General features: G+C 51.4%; 8 protein-coding genes across 8 annotated transcripts; 5 read left to right on the forward strand and 3 right to left on the reverse strand.

Annotated features, from left to right (window-relative positions):
* Positions 1-1,089: 1,089 nt before the first annotated feature.
* Positions 1,090-2,213, forward strand: CDV56_100343 (uncharacterized protein; the record flags this gene model as incomplete). The annotated part of the gene is made up of 2 exons (XM_026753962.1): positions 1,090-1,227; positions 1,305-2,213. 2 exons carry the CDS (start codon positions 1,090-1,092, stop codon positions 2,211-2,213), a joined length of 1,047 nt encoding a protein of 348 aa, XP_026614507.1.
* Positions 2,214-3,040: 827 nt separating this feature from the next.
* On the forward strand, positions 3,041-4,663 carry CDV56_100646 (uncharacterized protein; the record flags this gene model as incomplete). Its single annotated transcript, XM_026754265.1, has 1 exon — positions 3,041-4,663. One exon carries the CDS (start codon positions 3,041-3,043, stop codon positions 4,661-4,663), a length of 1,623 nt encoding a protein of 540 aa, XP_026614508.1.
* A 1,045-nt stretch (positions 4,664-5,708) lies between these two features.
* Positions 5,709-7,495, forward strand: CDV56_101070 (cytochrome P450; the record flags this gene model as incomplete). The annotated part of the gene is made up of 3 exons (XM_026754689.1): positions 5,709-5,786; positions 5,929-6,540; positions 6,602-7,495. 3 exons carry the CDS (start codon positions 5,709-5,711, stop codon positions 7,493-7,495), a joined length of 1,584 nt encoding a protein of 527 aa, XP_026614509.1.
* Positions 7,496-7,873: 378 nt separating this feature from the next.
* Positions 7,874-8,648, forward strand: CDV56_101399 (uncharacterized protein; the record flags this gene model as incomplete). The annotated part of the gene is made up of 3 exons (XM_026755018.1): positions 7,874-7,969; positions 8,043-8,432; positions 8,496-8,648. 3 exons carry the CDS (start codon positions 7,874-7,876, stop codon positions 8,646-8,648), a joined length of 639 nt encoding a protein of 212 aa, XP_026614510.1.
* A 329-nt stretch (positions 8,649-8,977) lies between these two features.
* CDV56_101563 (MDR family MFS transporter) lies at positions 8,978-10,888 on the reverse strand (the record flags this gene model as incomplete). The annotated part of the gene is made up of 3 exons (XM_026755182.1): positions 8,978-9,625; positions 9,690-10,496; positions 10,577-10,888. The coding sequence occupies 3 exons, from the start codon at positions 10,886-10,888 to the stop codon at positions 8,978-8,980; spliced, it is 1,767 nt and encodes a 588-aa protein (XP_026614511.1).
* A 2,282-nt stretch (positions 10,889-13,170) lies between these two features.
* Positions 13,171-14,720, reverse strand: glkA (glucokinase glkA; the record flags this gene model as incomplete). Its single annotated transcript, XM_026755762.1, has 2 exons — positions 13,171-14,469; positions 14,538-14,720. 2 exons carry the CDS (start codon positions 14,718-14,720, stop codon positions 13,171-13,173), a joined length of 1,482 nt encoding a protein of 493 aa, XP_026614512.1.
* Positions 14,721-16,696: 1,976 nt separating this feature from the next.
* On the forward strand, positions 16,697-17,649 carry CDV56_102606 (Mic19 family protein; the record flags this gene model as incomplete). Its single annotated transcript, XM_026756225.1, has 2 exons — positions 16,697-16,755; positions 16,854-17,649. The coding sequence occupies 2 exons, from the start codon at positions 16,697-16,699 to the stop codon at positions 17,647-17,649; spliced, it is 855 nt and encodes a 284-aa protein (XP_026614513.1).
* A 360-nt stretch (positions 17,650-18,009) lies between these two features.
* CDV56_102775 (ribonuclease P/MRP protein subunit POP1) lies at positions 18,010-20,779 on the reverse strand (the record flags this gene model as incomplete). The annotated part of the gene is made up of 2 exons (XM_026756394.1): positions 18,010-20,349; positions 20,444-20,779. 2 exons carry the CDS (start codon positions 20,777-20,779, stop codon positions 18,010-18,012), a joined length of 2,676 nt encoding a protein of 891 aa, XP_026614514.1.
* Between the last annotated feature and the right edge of the window lie 100 nt (positions 20,780-20,879).

The raw sequence follows: 20,879 nt of genomic DNA on the forward strand, positions 1-20,879 counted from the left end.
GGAGGGGAGAGGGGTGGAGAAGTGGGCGCTTTGTTGGACTGATGCGCCTTTGCAAAAAACTGATATGCCATGGCAGTAGCTGAGGGGGATCAAGGGATACTTGAAGTAGTAGAACTGGTAGTCATGAAGAGCAGAAACCAAGAGGCCAGAAAGCAGGAAGCACACTGGGAAAGTGATGGACGCAAACAGCAGTGCTGAAACTTGCAACTGTTGTAACACTGGAACCGCGCGGAGATGCGATAAGATAAGATCATTTTAGCCGGTCGGCGGAGACTTGAGACTGAGAGTGCCAGAGGTGAGCCTCATCTGAGATTTGTCCACCAAAAGAGTGACGATTCCAGCCTCCAGTTTTACAGGAGGAGTTGCTATCGCCGGTGGAGGAGTGATCTGTTGTGTTTCCCTTGTCAATTATTCCACTTCATGCAGTCATTCCGCTAACGACTGTGAGGTAAGTGGTCATTTCCCCGTCCGGAGTCGTGTGGCGCGCCTTGTTCAGTCAACTTGGTCTCCCTGCCTTTGGTGTTGTTCCGCCTCCAGAGCACGAGTATTGTTCAGTGGGCCATTCTTCACTACTCTCTCCGAATGTCCTCATCTGGTCAATAATACAAATGGACAATAACGGTTGCTTCTATTGTGCTCCTCTTTCTTGAGTCCCCACTCGCATTCGTCCAACTCGACCCGACCTTCCTTTCCACCTATCTTATCCCATCCGCTTGGGGTATCGCTTCAATAGCCTACGTCTACTCGGCGGCATTGTCTCATTTGATCGCATTGACGGCTCAGATATCACAATAGGCGATACATGGAATTGCTTTCTATTCAGAGGAATTCTTCCATCAACGAGTGGGTTGGTCACAACACATTGCTGGGAAGAGTTGTCATAACAATAAGCTATTGAGGTTAGTTGTGTTCGAACCTCTCTACCTGCTTCTGGTTTTTCTATATATTGGGCCAGCTACACTTCATATTTTGTCAACCTGCAGTTCACTTGAACAAATATCTCTCTCGCTTCATTGCATTCCTGCGTTTCTGTTCTCCGTCATCGCTGTGATACTACCATCGATACCATCTCTTGATATCTACGCAAACATGGCTGCAGAACTTATTCCGGATATGGTCCATGGATCTAACATCTCTGAAACAGAAGAACACTCCGCCAAAATGGGTGATTCGAAAGGAACAGAAGCTCAGGGGAGTTCCCTGCCTCCAGGAACAATCGCGAAGTTGGTAAGTTGGCTCCTCCTTTTCTCTACATGCCGTTTCCCGAGCATGGTGCCTCAAAGCGCATTAGCTGATCGAGTCAGACCTGCGACATTCTCAATGAGACATTCTACAACATCATCCATGATATCGTTGCTCAAGTTCATCGCGACGAAAAGGTCGCTCGCATGCGCTCCGCAGTGGTCGTTGCCAGGCAGAAAGCCGAAGAAGAAGTAGCCAGGCGTCGTGAAGATGCAGGCGGCAAGGCTACGGCATCCGTGGATTCCGAGGACCTCAAGGACATCCGAGTGGAAACGGATGGTGCGGTGTTCGAGGACGGCAAGGTCTTTCTCAAAGGCAATCCTCTTCAGACAACAAAGGAAATCATCTGTCCTGATTGTCGCTTGCCACGTCTGCTATACCCAGTAACCGGAGTCGGCGCTCGTGCACCTCCAGATCCGTATCGCGAATACTGTCAGAATCAGCCACTGATCACAAAACCTGGGCACGATGTGCACGGGAATCCCTTCGCTACGGACAAATTGAACCCAAAGAAGAAAAAGCAGACCAACGCTTCCAACACCCCTGCTTCCAGTCCTCCAACCACTCCGGATAGCTCTTTCAAGCAGGCCACCCAGGAGAAGGTGTCATTTCCCACTGTGAAATGTCCCAACTGTCCGAGATACTTTGTGGTGGCGCGAGTTGCTCAGCACCTGGACCGTTGCATGGGTTACTCGGGTCGACAGACCAACCGTAACAAAACGCCCATGGAGACTGGCAACGGCTCTCCGAGCACCGCACCTCTGAAGCGTCCACTGGCGGACGATGACGCACCATCGACTTTGACGAAAAAGAAGAAGCTCAACACGCACAAAAAGCTATCTGGAAAGAAACCACCTCCGCCTCCAAGCAGCAAACTGAGAAACGGTCTCACCCCTGATATGGCTGCAGCCGCGGATGCGGCGGCCTCTCGTGATGTTGACATCAAAAGTGAAGCCAAAGACAACGCATGATCTTATCATCCCCCATCCTGTCTGGCCACCTTGACCTTGTTTTCTGGTTTTTGCGAGGTCGCTTTGGATGAACCCTCTGAACATAGTTTCCATCCGAAGTTTTATTTCCCTTTGTCCTTGACGATATTGACGTAAATATTGGGCATCAGAAGGCGTCAACAGGAACCTGCTGTCATACTTTAAACATGCCTGGCTGAACGGTTCGGGACATACTCGGCGCCTTTTTTTTTTTTTTTTTTTTTTTTTTTTTTTTTTTTTTCCTTTTTTTTTTTTTTTTTTTTTTTTTTTTTTTTTTTTTTTTTTTTGTTTTTTTTTTTTTTTTTTTTTTTTTTTTTTTTTTTTTTTTTCTTGCTTTCTTCTACCTAATTTGTGGCTTCTTTTACTTTGGGATCCTTGTTTTTCTTTGCTTTTCCGGTCAGTTAGTCTTTGGCGTAGACGACAGAGCACTGATATGTACAATAGCCGGGCAACACCGGCCAGCTCATCGATAGCGCCCACATGGAATATTGCTTGTGATTTTATCAAGTGACCTCTTCAAGTAGTTGTTTTAGTTCAAGTCATGCCATAGAGACCCGGGTTCTTTCGCCTCGATCAATAACATTTGTGCAACCAATTGTGGAGTCTATGATCAGCTACTCCAAGCTGAAGCGGATATTGCCGCAAGATGTGCGGGCCCGCAAAAACCCACTGACGATGTGCTCATCGAGTCTCGTCATACCTCACCTCATTTTTGACGATCAGTATTATTGGCATGAAGGTACACGGGTCACTTAATTCATTTCAATAAACCTCTTTCTGAGCTTATCCACTGAGTCCACGCACAGAGCATGAGTAACTCAAACCTCGTCGCGTGGGCAGTTCCTCGCCTGGCCCAGCTTTTACCACTGGACGAGGAGTCTTTGACGCAGATTATCACTTACTCTGCCGGCCTTCCAAGGGAAGAAGGTGCCGAGCATCTCAAGAACCTCCTTGGCGACGCCCCCGCAGCATTCGAGTTCATCGCCTCCTTCAGCGCCCGACGAGACTCCCAACAATCCCAATCCACCGCACCATCGCCAGCTCGAGGCGGGGAAGACCAATCCGCAGCGGCCGACGCATATACCGCCGACAATGTGAGTTCTGGGACAAGAGCCGGAGCCAAGAGGGGCAAAAAGCCCAAAGCGCCTCTCCACAGCGCGGGGCCAGTACGCAGGCCTGAGAATTTCGGGAATGTGGCGGGAGGTTATAGGAAGGGGGATCAGGATGAGGATTACATGTCAGCCGCACCGGCTCGGCAGGCGAGACAGGAAACAGGTGCCTTACGGCCAAAGGGTTCAGCGACTGCGCTACAGGTTCCGCAGCAGCAGAACGCTTTGTCATCGCTTGAGTCGTCCGCCGCGTCGTCGCGTACCCAGTCTCCCGCACCGAGGTCGTCGGGTACCCCTAAGAACCCACCGTCCGCATCGGGACCGGTGCTCTCGGATCTCCTACCCAACGTCAAGTCGAAAGCTGCCAAATCATCTTCTCGACAACACGGAGGCGGAAGCTCAGCCACTGGAGGCTCGTCCAAAGGATCGCTTACAACGAACAACATCTCCGACCTGACGGCTGCGATTGCCGCTCTCGAAGTCTCTACGAATCCGACCCTAAGCAGTGGCCAGCGCAAATGCAATTGCTACGCTACAATCCACCCGCTCTTCGAACCGGTCCCGAACTGCCTGAACTGCGGCAAGATCATCTGCTCCCTCGAAGGACTCCAGCCATGCTCATTCTGCGGGACGCCGCTCCTATCAAACGAAGAAGTGCAGAGTATGATCCGAGAGCTGCGCGCGGAGCGTGGACAGGAGAAGATGCGGGCTCACAATGAAAGTGTTCACCGGGAGGGTGGGCCAGGCCCGACTCCCGTGGGAAGCAGCAAGCTTGACGCCGCCAAGGCGCACCGCGATAAGCTGCTTCAGTTCCAGGCGCAGAACGCCAAACGTACGCGGGTCGTGGACGAGGCCGCGGATTTCGAAACGCCAAATATTGCGTCTACGCTATGGATGAGCCCGGCCCAGCGGGCGTTGGCGCTGAAGAAACAACAGCGGATACTCCGGGAGATAGAGGAACAGGCGCGGCCGGAGTGGGAGAAGAAGAAGACTATCATGAGTTTGGATATCAAGGGCGGTCGCGTGACTCGAGTGTATCAATCTGCCGCGCCTGCGGAGTCGAGCTCGGCCGCACAGGAGAAAGTTGAGGACGTCGAGGACGTTTCTCATGAAGAGTCGAAACCAAGCGGCGAAGCTTTCAGTCGGAATCCACTACTTGCGGCTGGCGGGCTGCTACGACCTGTTTGGAAGGCTGCGGAAGATAAGCAGGCAGAGGGGATGGGTTCAAGAGAACGCAAGCAGACATGGCGGCGTGTCCAGGACGACAACGATGACAATGAGAAATGGATTCTCGACGGTGGCTTGCACGGCTATACCACTTAGCTTATGGATATCACCTGTCAACCCATGCAGAAACGAAGTCCTCGTCTACACGGCAGAAAATGGGCACGCCTCGAACTGTCTGCACATACTGCGCACACATCCTCGATTCACTAACTCGCCAATCCTCAACCGATAGCGGCGAATTGGTTACCCCCAATATGAAGTGCGACATCGGCCGCGCGATCACTACGTAGCGGTATACTGATGCAGTAGTATTGCGCAAATTCTCCCGCGCCTATTATTGCCAAATACCCGCATTTTCTCCGCGGTCCACTTCAATGGGTGGTGGAGGTCTTCTATAATCCAGCTGAGGTCGGATATCAGCGGCTGTCTTCAGTATTGAGTAGTGGGTACGGTCTCCTGAATCATAAAGGAGACAAGCCAAGCTACTTCAGGTAGGAGAGATTGTGAACAATCCATGGTGACTGAGATAGCTGTCAGCAACAGGCTGACAGATGAATAGAAGGCATAGTCTCACACTGTGAATGTGAATGCATCCATATTCCTCAACACCTAACTATAAACTAGACTACCTACATTGTAGTGCCCAAGCTTAGTCTGCAGGCGTCGCTGGCTGAGACGTACTGTATAAACAGCAGTCAACAAAAGAACACATAATCTTTACACATCCCCATGCTAGAAACATCTTACACACCCTTTGGTATAATCTCATGCCACTTACTCTTATCATTAGCAAGTCAGCGAACGATGACCGCATGGCCGTCAAAAGCAATCAGCATCCACAACGGAAGTATCACCCATCCAACTTGACGCCCGCATCTAACCGAGCCAGCACAAGATATAAAGAACCCTTTGACTGGACATCTCGAAAGAGAGACCACACGCATTTAGCGGATTACTATCTCTACCTTGGTCGATTCCCCATCTCATCACTACTTCTAATTCTTATCTCTGCGGGGAAAGTGGGAAAACTATTGGAGCACTCCGTACTGCGAAGAGTGAGGCCTGCCTCGGTTGAGCTCGGCTAGCATCGGTTGCTGCAGTCGTCGGCATCATCATTGTTTCATTCTGCTGGTTTGAAATCATGCTTGTTCACTCATTATTGGAGAATTTGTCAGTCTGGGGGGCGGTGCAGGGGCTTTTGTTTCTTCTTGGGGGGTTGGTAAGTTCATTTACCTTTTGGTTGTTTGCGGAAGGTGGAGCGTCCAGAGCTATGCTTATGGGTTTGCTTATGCTCATGTCACGATGATTATGGTTGTTTATTGGTGACAGTGGACCAGTGCTGACAACTTACTCGCGTGCAGTCAGTAGCATATGTCGTCTATAATCGATTCTTCCACCCCTTGCGCTCTATACCTGGACCCTTCCTCGCTTCCATAACCCCCTGGGTACAACTCTACCACGGCCTGAACGGCGACAGACACCTATGGCTTCACCGTCTGCATGAGAAATACGGATCACATGTACGGGTAGCACCCAACTTCGTCTCCATCAACACGGAGCGTGGCCTGCACGACATCTACGGCCATGGCAAGCGGCTCCGCAAGGCCAATTTCTACAATGCCTTCCCCGCCATCAAGGGCGTGTACAACACGCACAATGCAATCGACAAGACGATGCACGGGCGCAAGAGGCGCGTGCTCAGCCAGGCTTTCTCAGATCAGGCGCTGAAGAGCATGGAGGATGTGATGCTGCTGCATGTGCGGCAGCTCTGTGCAGCTCTGACTGGTGGGCTCGGCGAGGGAAAGGGCGAGAAGAGCGCGAAGGCAGTATTCAACCTGGGGGATTTCTTTAGCTATCTGACTTATGATGTGATGGGGGAGCTGTGCTTTGGGAAGAGCTTTGACATGCTGGTTTCGAGCGGACGGCGGAAATTGATCGAGCTTGTGGATCGCGCTGCCAACCGGCACTATGTGGTGAGTAGGGCCCATCTGCCTGCGTCGATATCCTGGACAGAGGAGACTGACGCAAGTCAAGTGCGGATTGTGGATGCCTCTGGACACCTGGCACCTGGACCAGATCTTCATCCACAAGTTGACCAACGACCGATGGAACTTCATCATGAACTCCCGAGTCGAAGCCAACGAGCGGGCCAAGGAACGTACGCAGGCGGGTCATGACGCCAAAAAGGACTTCTTCTACTACCTGCTCAACGCCAAGGATCCCGAAACCGGAAAGGGTCTGACGACGCCCGAGCTCTGGGGCGAGGCAAACGTCCTGATGATCGCCGGCAGCGACACCACATCCACCACGATGTCCGCGACGATCTTCTACCTGGTCCGCAGTCCCCGCGCCATGGAGCTACTCAAGAAGGAGATTCGCGAGAACTTCTCCTCGGTCGAGGAGATCGTCACCGGTCCCAAGCTCAACGAGCTCGTCTACCTGAAGGCGTGCATCGACGAGGCTATGCGTCTGGCGCCTGCTGTCCCCGGCGCACCCCCGCGCGAAGTCATGGAGGGCGGTGCCATGATCGACGGAGTCTTTCTTCCGGAGGGTACGGACTGCGGGACCCCGACATACTCGATCCACCGTCAATCCGAGTACTACCGCGAACCCGAGGTCTATGTTCCCGAGAGATGGATCGAGGGCGCGACATGCCAGGCCGGCAACGAGTCATGGACGACCAGCAAGGAGGCCGTCGAGTTGGCGCGCAGGGCATTCTGCCCCTTTAGCATCGGGCCGCGGGGGTGTATCGGGAAGAGCATGGCGTTCATGGAGATGCGACTGACCATTGCCCGGTTGATGTTCCTGTTTGATTTTGAGCTGGCAGATCACAAAGGCGAAGATGAGAAGGGACAGCTGGCCCTGGTGGATCATTTCACTAGCTCCAAATACGGACCGAATGTCATTGTCCGGAAGAGGGAGGTCTAAACGTGATACTTGGATGTTGACTGTAAAAAGTTGCAATGAGCTATGACAATCATCCTTCAAACAGCATTTGATCATTGTAGGAATATCACTAGCACTAGATACTAGTAGCTCTGACGATCAGAACTTACAAAGGCACACTGTAGTACAGACAACGAAAAGACACGGTCGCCGCACGTGGCTAGGGCCGGCGCTTGTGCAATGTAACTCAAGCATAAACCACATGCAACAGCATCACTTGTCTGTCTTGTCATCAGTCAGTCGCTAATCATCTACCTACCAATACGAAACCAACCCATAACCTCATGTCTTGAGCTCGAGAACATCACCAGCGATGCCCACGCCCCTCCAAACCCGCACCACCGCACCCCCATACCCATAATGCCATCCCCCCTAACAACCACCCTAATCCAATCCACCATCCTGAACGCCATCTCCAACATCCTCGCCCAAATAATCGACCAGCACAAAAAGGACGTACGTAGCCCCTCCCCTTGACTGCCCCTTTACAGACCACCCTGAATTAAAAAAAAAAAAAAAATATCTCCAGGGCCCATTCACCCTCAACACCCTCGCCCTCCTCCAATTCATCACCTACGCCATCATCATCGTCCCCATCAACTTCTCCTGGCAGAAGTACCTGGAGGCGAGATGGCCCGGGTTCCCTGGGAGGAGACTGGCCCCAAGCGCCGCCTCCACTGGCGCCGAGGCCGGCGCTGTGGTCGTCACGGTCGACCCGGGGGATCTGCTCCCCGTCAAGGAGAAGGAGGAGAAGCACGGGGCAGCGCGATGGCGCTGGCGCTCCGGGCCGCGTAATTTCGCGATGAAGTTCTTCCTCGATCAGACGGTTGGGTCGGTGATGAATATTCTCTTATTCATTGTTTTGATTAATGTGCTGAAGGGGGTTGGGTGGAGGAGGATCGGGGAGTTGGTGCGTGAGGTACGTCTGTTTCCGTGTTGGGTTGGTTTCTTGTGTGAGGGGTGATGTTGATGAGGGTACTAGGACTTTGAGCCGATCATGATTGCGCGGCTGAAGTATCGGCCTGTTGTGTCGACGTTGTTGTATACGGTTGTTCCGGTTGAGAGGCGCGTGGTGTTTGGGAGTGCCTGTGGTGTTGTCTGGGGGATCTATTTGAGCCTGTATGCTGCTGTTTAGGCTTACTGGTATAGATTCATAATAGAAGATAGGGATCTTTTCTTTTTAGTTCGTGTATTAGCTAGGTCATATTCACACATTAGAAATTTGTCATCTTAAAAAGACATGAAACTGCGCCATGGAAGATCAATGAAGTGCCAGGACATGTAGAAGCCCGCAACCCGAATTGACAGCAATAGACCCAGATTCCGTCCTGCAAGCAAGTCCCATGTTAACGCCTGATCCATTTCAGCAATAAAGCAATGCGAGTCCATGACTCCAAGCCAAATAGCAATCCATATTTGCGCAACCACACCCAGCCGTAACCATGCCGTCAGTCTCCAAAACGTCTAAGCTGCGAGTGTCTCGATCTTCTTCCCCTTCACGGAGAGCCACTGCACCGGAATCGCTCCGAATATCGAAACCGCTGCCATGGCAACAGCAACATAGAACGACTCGGTGATGGCGTGACTGTAGGCAACGAGGACAGCTGGTAGCGCATCCTCAGAAACAACGTGCCGCAGCATTGTTGCACCAGTACCTGCGACTTGGGCAGCATTGACACTAGGTGCCTCGATGGCCAGATTCTTGTACAATTGGTTCTGGAATACGTTCTGCCCGACTGACACGAACAGCGCGCCTCCGAGGGTTTGCATGAACATCACAATGGAAGTCGCACTGGGGACATCGGCCTCTCGAACCGCAGTCTGCACCACAATCATTGGTTGCTGCAGTCCCAGGCCAACCCCAATGCCAGCCAGGGCCTGGTACCCTATCCAAACAGCGTGGCCGGAGTCGACCTTCAATGTCGACAGCAGACCGGCCCCGATCGTCATTATCACAGAGGAGATCAGCATGAAGGGTGTGTAGTAGCCAAGCGCAGAAACCATGACACCAGACAGGAGGGACATAATAACTGTGCCAAGCAGCATTGGCAGATTCATGATACCAGATTTGGTTGCCGATACATCTTTGATGGCTTGAAACCAAATCGGAAGCTGCAGAACCAAAAGTCAGCCAATCTAGATCCACGGCCCACAGTGTTCCAATATGCACACTTACATAGTAAACAAACAGCATGAACGCAGCCGATAGACAGAAGCAATAAAATGCAGAGCCCCAGACGTTACGGTTCTTGATCAGTCGAGGAGGCACCGTAGCCTTGTCCTGCGCCCATAGCTCGAGACCGATGAAAATCGTAATCAGAACTCCGAAAACGATGAACAGAGCGATGATGCGCGCATTGCCCCAGTTGTACTTGGTGCCTCCCCATTGCAGAGCCAGTAGCACGGAGATGATGGCGGGGAAGAAGAAGAAAAGACCTGGCAGATCAAGCTGCGACAGCTGATCCTTGAGACCCGAGTTATCCTTGTATGATTTTGGCGCCTTGAAAAACAAAAGGATGAATAGCCAAGTCAACGCCCCGATAGGTAAGTTGATATAGAAACACCATCTCCAGCTGACATGGTCTGTAAAGGCACCGCCCATCAGAGGCCCAGCTACACTGGAAATGCCATACATACCACCCAACAAACCGGTGTAGATTGGTCGCCTCTGCAGTGGCACGGACTGGGCGATAATCAGGATCGACCCGGTAAATAGTCCAGCAGCGCCCAAACCGGCTACCGCACGGCCAATGATCAACGCGACAGAATTAGGAGCGACACCGCATATCAAAGATCCAATCTCGAAGACGGCTATTGCACTGAGATAGACCCATTTGGTAGAGTAGAATGTGTAGAACTTGCCGTATGGAAGGACCAGGGTGCAAGAGGTCAGCAAGTAGGAACTTCCATACCAACCGACGTCACCCAAAGAGTTGAACTGATCTGTGATCTTGGGAATCGCCGTCGCCAGGATAGTATTGTCCTAGTGAACCCGATTGAAGGACAGTTAGCTTATTCTCCTCCCTTTGGAGAGTAAGGTGGCTCCGCCAGACGAGTACATACCAAAGACATGCAGAAAACCACAAGACTGACACCGGCCAAGACCAAGGCCAGCCTCCATGATTCCAGATATTCTGGCTCTTGTTTTTCATCCACATGCTCCTCGCTGTATTCCATATCCATTGCTTGGCCGTCATTGCGTCTCTCGGGAACAGGCGACTCGGGATCTTCAAGCCGTGAGGAGGACTCGACTAGAGTGCTTTCCTTATCAGATGATTGTCGTCTTCCTGATGCCTTTACCTCGGAAGTGAGCTTGGTCTGTGAGTTATTCGAGCCAGGGTCCTGCAGCGGACGGCTGCTATCTGTGTTATCCATGACGAGAGGGTAGGTATGCGTTGGAGATCCTGGATATCAAGGCCAACAGCAAGGTAGAACGACTGGATATGACTTGAAGAAGAAGAAGAACAGAATTTTTACTGATCCTAGATCAAAACACCAAGCCTAATGAAGGAAACAAGGTCGATAGTAGGCGAGGTTTGAATTCACACTGATCGACTTCAAACCAGGGAGCAGGTGGTGGCGTTTTGACTGCTCGGAAAAGTATCAGACAGTAACTGACGACGTGGGTTAAAAAAAGGAGACAAAATAACTCTCAGCCGCAGAAGTGAAGTACTGCTGAATGATGACAATGATGAAAAGCAGGAGAGGGAGCAATGACCAAACGGGGACTGTTTGTACAACCTGCCATTCACTGGCTGGCCAGTCTTTCTCTGTGCAACGGATAGATAGTACATCCAGGTACCTACATTCAAGTAGTGGACATAGGTCTTACGTACATACCGGGATTTAATCTCCTTTTCATCCGGTATAGTACGTAAATACTAAGTGAATAGACAAAGATGGCTCTGCAGATCAAGGAGGAGGGATGTGCTGAGTTGCTATGAGGCATCCGAGCAGGAGATGTATCCAAAGTATGCATTTTCCCAAAAGGGCGAGGAATATCCTTACACTTATTAAGTAATGCATTTCTGCCCCATGTTCCAAGACTTGTGAAAGTCTCGGATCACCAATCTTTCCTTGTCCGAGGACTGTATGAATGTTGATCTACCCGGTCAAAGTAAACAATGAAGCATTCCGAAAGTGGCTCCGACTCTCAAGGATGGTTGCCATGAGCCTCGCGTCAACGCGTCAATATCCGCTACCTTACTTACTCTCATCTACTATTCTATCTACCGTGTGAAGTGGTTTTTCTGAGTCGGAACTCTATAACTGCCTGGTCAGATCATCTCAAGTAAGTACCTAGGGATCTTCATCAATGTAGGTCTAACAGGTACCATATTCAGATCAACCTAATCCAGAGTTACCGTACAGTTTAAGTCTAGATACACCCTGGTCGATCCAAAGTACAGACGAAACTCCTCCTACGAACCGAACCACATACTCTTTTCTTTGCTTTTTCCATTGCTGATCATCCACGGCCATCAACCTGACTCAACCTCGAGCACCCCAACCACATTTGCATGGTTACAGAACATTCAGCCCCAATCAGACATAATCACATCTCGCAAGTACATCAGCAAGAATGAAACATATTCATCTCCATATCCATATCATCATCCCTCCGTGATTGTCTTTTATCTATTTTACTCCAAAGACGATAACCTTAGCAAGAGTGCCCACTTCCGCGATCATCCCTGGAGATCGACCCCTCCGAGCCCTAGTTCGCTGCCCCCTTGCTTGTGGCTTAAAACATAGGACGTAGCAGTGCATGGTCCAGCGCCACCAGACAAGGATATCAGAAGGCTCAAATCCTGTCCACTCTACTGATTAATACCACGAACAATTTTGTGCTTGCTTTGCTTTCTCTGGATCTTTGGGGGAGCTTATTAGATACACAGTGATAGACGTTTAGGGCAAATTCAGCCAAGGCTCACGTGCGACTCGATGGGAATGAAAATCTGGATGGAATAAGTGCGTACTCCGTTCAGAATGCAATATGCATTGCAGTGTGCGTGAAAGAAGGTGGGGTGGTATTGCAGAGAGAGAAGTATCGATCTGCCATCATATGATTATGGTTGCATCCAATGCTCATGTCTATTTTAATGCGCAGAGCAGTCGTGTAACAACGGATGGAAAGTAGCTGAAGGATCTGGCGATGCTAGAAGCGCTTTAGAAACAGTGAGATCTTTCTGTTCTCTTCCACAGATTACTCTTCCCTGATGAAGGCGTTGTCAGACGAGCATGGCAGACGAATGATATTCATTTATAACACTTGATATATCCCATAATAAGTAGTACAACGCCGCTAAATGATGATATTGATACACCTCCCGTCTCCTAAGCCTAGCCTCCCAACACCAGATAAATGCACGGATGACGAAGTCCATGCATATGAGAGTTCGACCGCTCGATTCCCCTACCGAATGCGAACTGCGGGTTTGATCTTGGAAAGCGGGCGCTCCTGTCATCTTAGACCAAGCAGGCCCAACCAGTCACAGATGATGTGAAGTGGGCTTGACCAAAATTGCAAGCAGGTGCTTCGTTTCAGTCAAAGAGGAAAGATTGCAAAGACCGTCGGCAGAACGCAGAATAGACAATACTTCGTTTCGGCATTAGAATTCTATTCCTTATTTTTTTTCTTTTTCCCCTCCCCGCTTCTATTTCGACCCAGACCCAGATTCCTGCCTGCTAGCGACAAGAGCGATCAGGGCAGCACCGACTCCACTGCCGTCCTTGGAGATGCCAATGCGCACCTTCTTCTCACCAGCGGCACCAACTTCAGGGACCTCCCGCAGAGCAGCCCGAATGTGACCCTCGAAATTGGGGTAGAACTCAACCAGACTTCCGTCCACACCAATGTCGACAATGTCATCTGTCTCCAATTTACCGGTGGAGATGAGGATAGCAGCAAGCGGCACAGCACTGAGGCGGGCAGCACGCTTGCCAATCGCATGCACCAGGAGTTTGACGGCCTGGCAGTCGGCGTTGCTAGGGCTCTCGATCTTCAGGTGATCCTTCAGAGCTGCCTTGACTTCTTCCATTACATCGGTCTTGTCGGCCTCCACCAAGCTGAGGAAGCTGGTGTCGATGCCCCACTGCCTGTACAGGGGAGAGTTCTCCGGAGTGACAACATTCGATGATTGGTTGGGCTTGAACAGACCAAAGGCCTCGTCCTTGTGCAGATCAAGGAGAGCACGGCGCAGGATCTCACCCAGGAACATACCCGAGACACGTTTTTCAAACATTTGGATGCCCGGGTTGTTGCTGTCTTCATCCAACTCCTTGTCCCACTTGGTGTTGGGCAAGACACTGAGGTGGTTATCAAAGCTGCCCCACTCGGCGTTGATGATCATCTCTCCCGTGGATTTCTCGTAATCCGAATGTTCAATCGTCCGCAGCTTGGTGATCCGGTCGAGCTTCTCGACATAGGCACCATTGGTGCCAGTGCCAAAGATGGCGCCAATGAAAGTTCCAGTCTCACCGGGAGAGGTGTAGGAACGAGCCATCAGGGTTCCTACGGTATCGTTGACAAGAGCGGCCACGCGAACGGGAAGGTCCAGCTCATCAATGGCGTTTTGCAGGAGTGCGCAGACATCATGACCGACGGCGTCGGGGATGTTGAAGCCCTTCGTCCAGCGAATGAGGGTACCTTTGTTGATCCCCAATTGGCGCACAGGAAAACTGAAGGTGAAACCCAGGTCGAAGAGATCCTCTTCGTTGTCTGGTTCGCGACGGCGTCTCAGGTGAGCCTCGAAGTGTTCGTTATGATGGATTCGCAGGAACGCCTCGATCTGGCGAGCTAGAAAAAGGAAAAGATCCTTGGAAGTACCAGAAGCCATCAGTTCGCGAGGGATCATGATCTTCGACTGTGTGAGGTTGAACGTGGTATCTCCGTGAAGATCGATCGAGCACACCCGGAAGTTGGTGCCTCCAAGATCAACAGCAAGGTACAAGCCCTGTCAAACATTTTCTAGTCAGTCACCTGCCGGGTTTTTCAGGTGGTTCTAACGAGAGAAGCAAGTACCTTCTCAGTACCGTTCGGTACAGCAGTGACAAAGGTAGGAATTTGGCTGAGTGTCGTGTGCTCCTTGGTCAACCCCTCGCTCATCTCTCTGGTATACTCTTTGACACCATGCTGAATCTGCTCGGCGGAATAGTCAAACTGGCGCGCAATGCGCGTAGCTTCGATCACTAGAGGCGACGACATTGTGTATGCAGATTGGGAAGGGCTCTAAGACAAAGAGGGCGACTCGAGGTCAGGGAAGGAGGAAGAAGGGGAAGAAAGGATTTGGAGAGAAAGTAAGAATAGATGGAGCGAAATGATGGAACTATGGAGGACGGAGACGGAGAGGAAGGGGGAGTAGGAACAATAACGATAATAATATGAGATCCAAGAAAGACGACGAGGGTAACAGGTAATAATAATAATAATTTTGACAGGTGCCAAGGTGGAGGGGAGACAAGAGACCGGAGGAGGGGTCGATGAGGTCAGTGATCCCCAGCAATTTCGATAATCACAAACGGGAACACCGGGTTCGCCGGCATACTTGGTTAGTCGGGATCAATTATTATTCTTGCTATCCACTACTACAGAAGACGACCAACCGAAGCAGAGGATACGATAATATTACTGTCTTGGTATCTATGAAGACACTGGCCGTCTGGCAGTATCTTGCTCTGACCCTCCGTCAATGGCTTGCCGGCCACGTCGTCATCGTGTTCTCTTAGGGACCTGGTTAATGGTTTTAAGGTAAGATTGACAGGAACTAAATAAGAGCTAACTAAGATAGAGACAAATCGTCCATGATGATATGATACACATGGCTGGAGGATCTGGTTGCTGATCCAATGATCTTTCTTTTGAGTCTCTGCTAAATTGTCTAGTTCTCGACGACTTTCAAGCCTCAACACTTCGCCAGAGTCAATCATAAGAGAACAGAAACAATATCTCACCAGAATACTCTTCCCTCCAAATCTCCTGGTCTTTCTGTAGCGTGCTTCAATTTCTCTGACGCCATGAAACACTTGTGGGGGGAATCGCTACTCTTACCGGTGAGAAACAATGGTTAGGACCGCAACTGGAGAACCTGGAGGAAGAAAACCGAAATGCATGGTACCTGACTATCCATAAGGTGGGAGAAGAGTTCCTGATCCTTGCTCATTATTATTATTCGCTGCAGTCCGTCATACTAGCTTGCATATCGACGATTCTTTCCTTTCGAATATGGAGTGGACGCGGAGAGCTGGAGACCCCTCATGAATCTCTACAGTTGACCAGTTGACCTCGTGCCCGCGGGGTAACTTGTCATCACGTACTCTTTCATCTTGACTGTAGGCTGTAGATGTACTAACTGAGTATCTCATCCATGAACTGAATCAACTCGTTAGGCATTCATACAGAGTCAGGTACCTATCCACCAGATAGTCTGCAATACTACAGCATTTCCACCCATGTCCGACCAATGTCCGAACCTTGTTTGCCCGCTTTAATTTGATCAACAAGCGGAATTGAGTTCTATATTACGGAGATAGATAGGCCATAGCACAGTTTGATACTAGGGACTTGGTTGAATTTTATTTGGTGTCGATCAAGGACATGCCATACAGAAATGATGGGCAATGGCTAAACATTCTCAGACTGTATGGGCAAGGACAATGAGGAGACCAAATCTCCCGGGTCGATCAACGCAACAACATCCTTAGTCCACTTTGGTGACTTGTGTCGGTTTCTTCTTCATTCTTTGCTGAGAATGGTTGATCTCGACTAGGTCGTCGCCTGCCTAAGTCGGGACCTTACAGAGTCGCAATATCCTTCAATTGGCTCCGACATACCATGTAGCATCGCTATTGTCGATGAATATCATTACCCTATCCAGAAACCAAACACAATTCACGATCCTTCAAGACGAAAATAGTCAGCAATGGTGCATCATCCATGCTGAAGCTGTACCCATCATGACTAAGTGTCTCACGTGACACTACCTGCGGAACCATCAACTGCTCGAATTGACTTCAAGCCGGCGGGAGTCGGCTGTTCCAGAAGTGATATCCAGATCTTTAAAACAACTTTGCGACTTCCATCTCCATTCCTTTCGGGGTTTACGTGCCTTCCGTACCCCTGCTGCACTCATTGACATTACAACAAGTTGACGAAGAGGGAGAAAATCACAAAACGCAGACATCATGGGCGCCGGCAGCTCTAAGCCCGAAGGTTCGGCTGGTTCGAAACATGTTTTCACAAGGTATGCTCTACATGCGTTCCCGGTCTCAATTGCTTCACTGTCGGGCTGTATTGCCGTTGGTCTCGCCCTGATGGTACCATTGATTCGATACTCGAAAGGCCCGTCGCGGAGCGGACAAGTCCACAGCAACAAGGCAAAAAAAAGCAGCAGAAAGCCCGAGAGCCCTCCGGCCGATCCATTCATCCCAATATCAGGACCAATTCGCTGATTTCTCAATCCAACAGCAACGTCCCCGTCCAATTCTCGTCTAACCTCGTCGAGGCCCTCCAGACCAACACCGAGGTGCGTCTCCGAGCCCAAGAGACCAGCCCAACACGCTTCTCAACCCAGCCTCCAATTCCCTATCCGAACCACAACTCTAACAAACTGACCAAAAAACAGACCGACTCCTCCCGCGCCAAAAGCCTGGAACTGCAGATCCAAGCCCGCGTAGCCCAGGAACTCGAACGCCTCCGCGAACGCGAGCAGCAAACCCTCGCCGAAATCGAAAAGCGCCTGGCAGAAGTCAAAGACAGCGCCCCGGCCTCCTCCTCCTCATCAACACCAAACATCAGCTACCCCGCCGGCTCCCTGAACCTCGACGCGCCGCGCATCCCCTTCGCGGGCCGCGAGTACGAGTCTACCCCCGCACCTGCTGCCGTCACCGACCAGCCCGTCAACCGTGATCTCAGCCGGGAGTCGGTGAATGCGGAGATAGAGCAGCTGCGGGCTAAGCTTGAGGGACGGCGGAAGCTCGTCGAGGTGGATGAGGGTGTTGAGCGGGCGAGGAACGAGGTTGTGACTTGTTTGCGGTTGAACGATAGACGGCCGTTGGATTGTTGGAAGGAGGTTGAGGGATTCAAGAGGGAGGTCGCCAGGCTGGAGGAGGCGTTTGTGGATCGTGTTGTCGGTTGAAGGTGGTCAGAGCCAGAGTTAGAGCGGTATGCGCCGCCATGCTGATGCTATTTCCTCGGTTGTTTTAACAAATAGATCTATCCGGTCCTCTCGCGTCATGTGCTCGCATGTATATGTATAGCTATCTACCTTTTGTTTGGTTGATTGAAACGAGTTCAGCTTTGGTCTAGCGGGTTTCGTCCATCTATCTTCTTGATAAATTTAGACCGCAACATCATACGAAGGAATCGGCAGCTATTGAATAAAAAGCAGACTCTGGCTCCCACGCTTCATGTCAAAGGTCTATTCTACTTTGGGTATCATCAAAACACAGTCACATCCCAACCATACCAACTACAGACATGCAGACATACTTAGTGCTCAAATAAGCTCCCAGTAACCCAGTCTGCCCACTCGCTCGCCGGCACTGCGGATAATACACATTTCCCTCTCCCGCGCTTTGCCCTTGCCAGACGCAATAACTTTAGATACCAGGATCGAGCCAATTCCCGTCCCTTTTCCTTCGGACAGGTTATAGTTCCCCGTTGTGACGAATCCGATCAGGTCTTCTTCCGTGGGGACGGGAGGGTGTTCCTGTCGGGAGTCTGTATCTGCTGTTGGAGTGATAAGCGAGGCCGCGAGACGTTGCCGGGGATCCCCTTGGCCAGCTAGAGGCTCAGCAGAATGTTGCAGATTTTCCTGTTGGAGGTCCTGAGACTGAGTGGCTTTGCGGTTCTTTCGCTCGTCAGCTGCCAGGCGGAGCCATTTCTGTCGTAGCTCTGGATTGGTGGTAGGGAGGCGGTATATGCGGGCCGCGGAGGTGGGCGTACCGCGGTGCAACAGGGATATTTTGACGGCTGCAAGAGCGGCTTGATCAGTGGTGTCTGACCTGTTGTTAAGTGCAGCTTCTGCCTTGGCAAGTGGCAGGTGGTGTATGTTGAACGGGGGAGCGTGCCCATCGATGGCTTCTTGTTCGGTATCACTCATTGGCATATCTTGTTGATCAGAGTCTTGGCCCTGTTCTTTCTCCTTGACTTCATTAGAATCAGGCGATGAATCCTTTGGCGGACCCTGAACCAGTCTCTCCCAGTCACACGCCCAGCCATGACCGATCTCGCCTTTTTGCCCATTCCCCAGATCTAGGCTATCAAATTCGAGTCTCCGGCCCTTCGGTCGTCTTTCCCACTCCTGCTTGGCCTTCTCCCGTTCACGGACGTGCCATCCCCAGCCAGCACGTGCTCCGGGAAAGTCGCCGGGGAACCAGGGCTCTCCGGCTTCGAACGCGAGTTGCCGTTGTTCTTTGAGACCACCGAATCTGACGTTTCCGCCGCTTGAGAGCGGGTAATACATGAGCGAATACCAGAGAGGAAGGACGCATTTCCATGGCAATAGAACGGTCCATGTCCCGGGAGCGTTGTTGTTCTTTGATTGACTGGTTGATCTTGAAGCGAGGATCATCACCGGAATCCTGGGGTCAGAAGCTTCGGCAGGGGGGTAAACTCCTGGTCCGGCTAAGGTCCGTCGACGATTGATAGCTTTCTGGCTCGGAAGTTGACGAGCAGCGGCTAGTCGTGCACGGCGGTCGAACAGGGCAGGTGACGTTTGGGTGGTGTCGGGTGACCACGTCGATAGTAAGATGGCCAGATTCTGCATTTCGAGATCTGAAGCTGGAGGTTTGAGGGTCTTCGGAGGAAAGTGAAGACGAGGATCTGAGACGGAAAAACCGAGGAGAGCATTTTGCGGCAATGACGAAGGGTTTGAGACCCCAAGCAACGAAGTCCAGGTGGCCTCTGGACTGCCTGCTGGCGGTTCAGTACCATCCGGCGTCAAGGGCTTCAGCGCTGAGAGTAGAGCTTCTGTAGAACCCGGACCGGTAATTTCGACGCTTCCAATCTCGAAGCGCAAATCTTCTACCATCACTGGCGGATTTTGCCTCTTCGAAATCTCAAGAAGCTCGTTCCACAATTGCAGAAAAGCAGACGGGTGAACCCTGATGAATAGCTTCTTTCTGTCCTTCTGGCTCTTTTTCTTCGGCCCATCAGCATCGACCATTTCCACATCTTCCGCTTTTCCATCTGCACATCGGATCAGCGTTATCGGTGCGATCGGCCTATGTGTGCCTTCACGCTCAAACGCCCAAGCATGTAAGCTTCTTATCCCAGCCCTCCACTTTCTACCCTTCGGACCCCAAGCATCCTGTCCATCAATTCCAATCCCCCTCAGCACTGCCTCCATAGCCTCCTCGGTGCCCTCTAGCTGAATGGTAGACACGTAGCTCATATCCCAAGCCACCGCACCCCTGGCACCCTTAGCCCGGTGAGAAGGTCTGTAGCTCTTCTCGGTCGGTGACAGAGGCAGCGCGAACCGCCACAACGGATCCTTTGAAGTGGTCATGTGGGCGCGTTTCGCATGGAACATATGCGTCGGAAGCCATGTCTTGCAACGCTGTCGTTTCTTGTACTTTGCTTCGGGCGGGGGTGGCCGTGAGAGCTTGTTTTTCTTGATCTTCGGAACTCGCGGGGCGATGTTATAGGCGTGGCTGCCTGACTCTTCCAGAACCTTTTGCGTTTCTTTGTCCCGCTTCGCTTTCGCTGCCGCACGCTTGGCTTTGGTCTTTGAATTGAGATTCTGCAGTCGTCTAGCGGTTTCAAGGCGAATGCGCAGGATTTCAGTTGGTCTTCGTCGTCGGGCTGTCACGGTGGGGGTATTATCCTCGATCATCTACATGGCCGGGTAGTGAGCAAAGCTTTTCTGAATTCAAGTTGACCTCGAAATCGCCCTATGAGGACAATAGACAAGCGCTTCCACAACATACCTCTCTCTTCGCCCTCGCCCTCAGCCTCCGCGGAACCCTCTTCACATTGTGGCTGGCCGTCCGTCTTCTCAACGCGCGGGGTACTTTCTGAAACGCACGGCTCGTTAGGGCACTCTTCGACCGTTGCATCCCAGACTCGAGAGCACGGATCTCAAACTCTCGAGCTTCAACATACGCGGCGACATTCAACTCTCCGGATGCAGAGAGCGCGGCGTCGGCCGACTGAACCGCGAGGGACCGAGCATCGAACGTTTTGGCGCGTTTGCGGGACGTTGCTGTGCCACTCTGTGGTCCCGGGAACGCGGACTTGCGCTTTGAGGGCTGGTTAGAGGCCATGATGGCCGATGGGTGGAAGGATCGGGTAGGTTGGATGCCGGAGAGATGTATAAGTATTTTTGTTGGTAAGGTAGCTCAGCTGCAGCTCGGTCTGGAACGA

The sequence above is a fragment of the Aspergillus thermomutatus genome (assembly GCF_002237265.1).
Source record: "Aspergillus thermomutatus strain HMR AF 39 chromosome Unknown NODE_92, whole genome shotgun sequence".
Taxonomy (NCBI): domain Eukaryota; kingdom Fungi; phylum Ascomycota; class Eurotiomycetes; order Eurotiales; family Aspergillaceae; genus Aspergillus; species Aspergillus thermomutatus.